Raw genomic sequence first — 5,088 nt, forward strand, 5'->3', positions numbered from 1 at the left:
AGAGTGTATATTTTTTAAAAACATATATATGTTATCATTCAGTACTTTTCTTTTCTTTTCATTGTCATTAAATACCAACATTTTTTGAGATAAAGTTCTCTAATGTAATTTAATTACCTTTTCACTTTTTGGGAAATTTAATGTGCATTACATGCCACACTGAAAGGTAGTATCTAATTTTACACTTCTAAAATTAACAAATATACAGCTATGCACTCCTTTTGAACTAACCTCTACAAAGACATTCGCTGTTTCTGAAGTTCATACTTGGTATGATAAAAAGCATGCTTAGAAAAGACTAACATGTTATGCACAGATTGTGCAAAGACTGCAAAGAAAGTGTTGCAATGCAATGCATTTCAAACATCTTGCAGTGATTATGTAACAACACACTGTAAACCCTGTAAAAAAATAGGTAATTTTTAAAATTAATTTTTAATTTAAGAAAGTCAAAGTTTAAGTATGCAATTACTCTTAACCTGCGTAAGCTAACTCATACATTTAACTTAATATTATCATATAATCTCAATGTAAACATTTTTTTTTGTAGTGGAACCTTAACTAGCTATAACTAGCTAATTCGGTAATACTAACTTGTTAACTGGTAACACAATGCTTTGATTAGTATATTGCTGAATGAGTAAGGCAATAAAAACATTCAACATAAACCAAGCTCATTGCCATGATGGCATTAGCATAGCAAAACACTGAACACTACTACATTTCAAGTGCAAAGCATGCTGGGAAATAGAAATCCCAGCCCAGTTTCAGTTCAAATTTAAGTTTTTCTAAATAAAAAGAAACAAGTTCATTAAATGAAAAACAATTAAACAATTCAGATGACTTAAAATATGTAAATTTCATGAACTCAAAAGAAAAAGAAAGTTCGAAATACTCATAAAAGTAGATTTGTTTAAAGTAATTTGTTTAATTTAAGTTGGCCCTACTCAAACCAATTCATTATTTTGAGAGTTAGGGTTTACAGTGCATCCCCACAATCGCCTATTTTTTTACATGTATACGAGAAAACTAAACATTTTATTAATACTACATTATATATGGTTCTAACTGTAGCATCCCAATTTAGAACTTGAATCTTTCTCAATTTTAAAAACTACAATTTTTTTAAACAACACATGTTTGTCTTAGGGTGTATTCACACATAAAGCAGTTTGCAGCATGAGTAATTGTGCAGTGTGTGGTGATGTGTATTTGGCAGCAAAACTGATAAAAGTTTAACTTTATGCAAATGAGCAGTGATGCAATGCAGCAACTACCAATGAAGACACTGGAGCACATGTGATCTGTCTCGTAAGTTGACTGTGTACTTACTGTGAGCAGTTTCACTAATTAGTATGATAATTTATTTTTTTCTACAATTTAAATCTTATTCTGTAATTTAATTGCAAAAATGAACATGTTTGCATTCAGTTTACATTGCTTCTGTCAGCTGTATTATTCCTCAGATCATGGCACTGTTCAGGTTACTGAGCGAGCGAATGCTGTTGGTGTGACGGCTCTTCCTACGAACGCTCCTCAGGTAGTTTCTGTACAAGATCACGCTGATCACACGGTCCTGAAACTGCTTCGACACAATGTAGAAGAGTATGATGTCCAGCACTGTGCTCGCATTCATCAGGAAGGTGGTGAAGGCCCCCCAGGTGTTGTAACCCCTCTCACTGCTGGCCAGCAGCATGGAAACAAAACAGATGTGGAAAGGCACAAAGCACACCAGCACCTGAACGATCAGTGTGATGATGATCCGGATGGACTTCTGCTTGACTTTGGGCTTCAGTTTGGACGTGCGTCCATGGATAAGGTTGTCCACGATGATCATATAACAGCCCACCATGATGCACACCGGCACCAGGAAGAAGAAGACAATACGTGCGAAGTGGACAGGATTGTCTCGGCGCAAGTAGATGATGTCATGCATCTTGATGCAAGTGGTATAGTTTGTGTTGCGGTCAGGGTCTTCTTCCAGCAGTACAAGCGGAGCTGTGCTGCCCATGGTCATTATCCAGACTCCCGCACAGGACAGCAAGGCTTTACGGACGCTTTTTAGTTCTCGGGTGTGTCGCGGCTGCACTATGGCCACATAGCGATCTGTGCTAATGAGGGCAAAGAGCCACAAGGCCAGGCAGGGATAGAGCACCGTCAGTGCGGCGTTAATCCTGCAGAACACGTCTCCAAAGGGCCAGTAGTCTTGACTGTAGTAGACCATTCGAAAAGGCAGCAGTAAGATAAATACCAAGTCCACTAAAGCGACATTGATCATGTAAACAGTAATGGAGTTCCGTCTTTTAGTGGTCAAGGCAAAGACCCAGAGGGCAGTCAGGTTGACCACTGTGCCTATTACGAAGATAATGCCGTAAAACACTAGGCTAGCAGTCCGGTACACTTGGGGGACGTGGCCCTCCTTGATGACGGGCGAAGATGTGTTATGGTCCATGATGGTTTGCCTGATTTGACCATAAAAAAAAAGAAACAAATTTAAAACAGTCGTTTTTTAAAACTATGGAAGCCTGTTTCAGAGTTTTGAAAAAAGTAATAGACCTTAGTCAGAGTAGCACTATATTTAATTTTTGACAGGAATGAATGTGAGGCTGTAATAGAAATTGTTCACTGGATTGTGCCAGTTGTTCATCCTTCCAAAGTAGACAAAGTAGTAGTTTTGAAATGTGAAAGTTTGAAAGTTCTAGGAACTTTATACATTGTGTGCCATTGTAAAGACTGTACAGACTGTAAAGACTGACAGCTCATTTTCATCCATGTAAAATTCAATATGGCCTCTACCCTGAGTAAGGTCTATTGAAACTTTAATTATCTTACAGCTGAAACTTTATTTCTAATAACTCTGTAGTACTTTTTGTAGTTTCTTGCAAGTGTGATGCAATGTTTTTTACTCAATGTTTTTTTTTTACTTACACTAAATAGAATAGTAACAGAAAACAAATATGCAACAGACATATACAAGACTTCTTAACAATTCAGGGAGAAGTTTTAAAGGAATAGTTCATACAAATACAAAAAAATTAATAAATAATAAAATAATAAAAAATTACATTTATGTAATTTCAAACCTGTATGCCTTTCTTTTGTCTGTAGAAGAAAAAATAGTCTTAAAACTACATGAGGTAAGTAAATGATGACAGAATTGTAATTTTGGGTGAACCAACCTTTTAAGGCATGCCACTTTTTAAATTTTAGTAAAAAAAAAAATTTTGTAATATTTATTTTTTATATAAAAAAGAGAAGTGAAAGACAACCCTTCTCAAATATGAGAGTTAATGTACAAAAAAAGGGAAAAAAAACTAACAAAATGTTGAATATCAGTCAGTATACCAATACATCATAAAAAGAGGAATGCTACTTTCACTACAATTCTTTATTTATTGTTTTGGCTTATCTTTGTCAAAAATCTGTGCAGAATTAATTTATATTCATCAACAGTAATCCTGTACCTTAAATAATCACTCTACAAAAGTTTTTGAATATATACTGTTAATTGATGGTCTACTTACTATAGAAACCACATTTGACCTACAACATTGTCTTCTGATAAGATTGGCTGTTTGTAACAGCTGTGGGTTTTCAATGGCCAAATTTTGTTCTACAAGATTACAAAGTAAAACAATTTAAAGGTACCAACCTCAGAGATCCATATTGTTGGCATCGTATCTGTTCTGAGGGCTGTATGGTTGATGACTATAATGTGCCCTTGCTGCCGAGCTTCGATCTAACGGAGGAAGTCATGAAGCCAGTGTCTTTATTTAGATTAGAATTTTTCTTTTGGTTTCTGTGAACCCCTTCACTTCCTGTAATGCATGTACTGGTGGAGAATATATCTCAATAGCAAACTCTATGTCATATGCAGTTTGAGACCAGTGAAAAAGTAAAGATGTGACAGGTTTGGGTGCTGGTTATTGATTGGGAAAATAGGGTTTGTCACACAGCATTAGCTCTCTTGGGAACAGCACACAGCAGGTGGCAACAGAAGGCATCTGGTGTTGAAGAGTTTTAATTAAACACAGGATGCTGAGGTTGGTGGTGTATAAACAGGAAATGAGATCTTTGTTATGTAGGTTTGAGACGGCAGCTCATCTTAAACCCCAGGTATTTATTCAATATAGTGGCTAAATTAATGAAAAATAAAGCACCAACAGGCGTTGACATTTCCCAACAGCACAGCAGTAATGACTTTATGAACTACTTAAATTCCAAGATCAACACTATTAGAAATAAAATTGTAACCATGCAGCCGTCAGCTACAGTATTGCATCAGTGCACTATAGATCCCCTGAGGAACAATTCCACTCATTCTCTATAGGAGAGGAAGAATTGTATAAACTTGTTAAATCATCTAAACCAATAACATGTATGCTAGACCCTATTCCATCTAAGCTCCTAAAAGAGGTGCTTCCAGAAGTCATAGATCCTCTTCTGACTATTAATAATTTGTCATTGTCATTGCCTTCAAACTGGCTGTTATTAAGCTTCTCATTAAAAAACCACAACTTGACCCCAAAGATTTAAAACTCAATTAAACTAGAAAAGGTAGTATCCTCACAATTATATTCCTTCTTAGATAAAAATGGTATCTGTGAGGATTTCCAGTCAGGATTTAGACCGTATCATAGTACAGAGACTGCTCTCATCAAAGTTACAAATGACCTGCTCTTATCATCCGATCGTGGTTGTATTTCTCTATTAGTGCTACGAGTAATTTCTTACTGCTAAATTCTGAAAAAACAGAGGTGTTAATAATAGGACCTAAAAACTCTGCATGTAATAACACTCTCTAAGACTCGATGGCTGCTCTGTCAATTCTTCGTCATCAGTTAGGAACCTAGGTGTGCTATTTGATATCAATCTTTCCTTCGAAAGCCACGTTTCTAGCATTTGTAAAACTGCATTTTTCCATCTCAAAAATATATCTAAATTGTGACTTATGTCCTCAATGTCAAATGCAGATACGTTAATTCATGCGTTCATGACCTCAAGGTTAGATTATTGGGTAACACTTTCTATGAAGCCCGTATTTATAATACATTATAAGGGTATTCTTAAGGCATTATAATGAATGCA

At 35.8% G+C, this 5,088-nt stretch overlaps 1 protein-coding gene across 1 annotated transcript; it reads right to left on the reverse strand.

The window, feature by feature from the left end:
- Positions 1-1,364: 1,364 nt before the first annotated feature.
- Positions 1,365-3,728, reverse strand: LOC107681324 (N-arachidonyl glycine receptor-like). The gene is made up of 2 exons (XM_016477606.1): positions 3,653-3,728; positions 1,365-2,462 (listed from the first exon to the last, which is right to left on the reverse strand). Exon 2 carries the CDS (start codon positions 2,450-2,452, stop codon positions 1,463-1,465), a length of 990 nt encoding a protein of 329 aa, XP_016333092.1. The 5' UTR covers positions 2,453-2,462; positions 3,653-3,728; the 3' UTR covers positions 1,365-1,462.
- Positions 3,729-5,088: the final 1,360 nt, after the last annotated feature.

Source organism: Sinocyclocheilus anshuiensis, unplaced genomic scaffold (assembly GCF_001515605.1).
Source record: "Sinocyclocheilus anshuiensis isolate Anshui unplaced genomic scaffold, SAMN03320099.WGS_v1.1 scaffold1620, whole genome shotgun sequence".
In the NCBI taxonomy this organism is placed as follows: Eukaryota; Metazoa; Chordata; class Actinopteri; order Cypriniformes; family Cyprinidae; genus Sinocyclocheilus; species Sinocyclocheilus anshuiensis.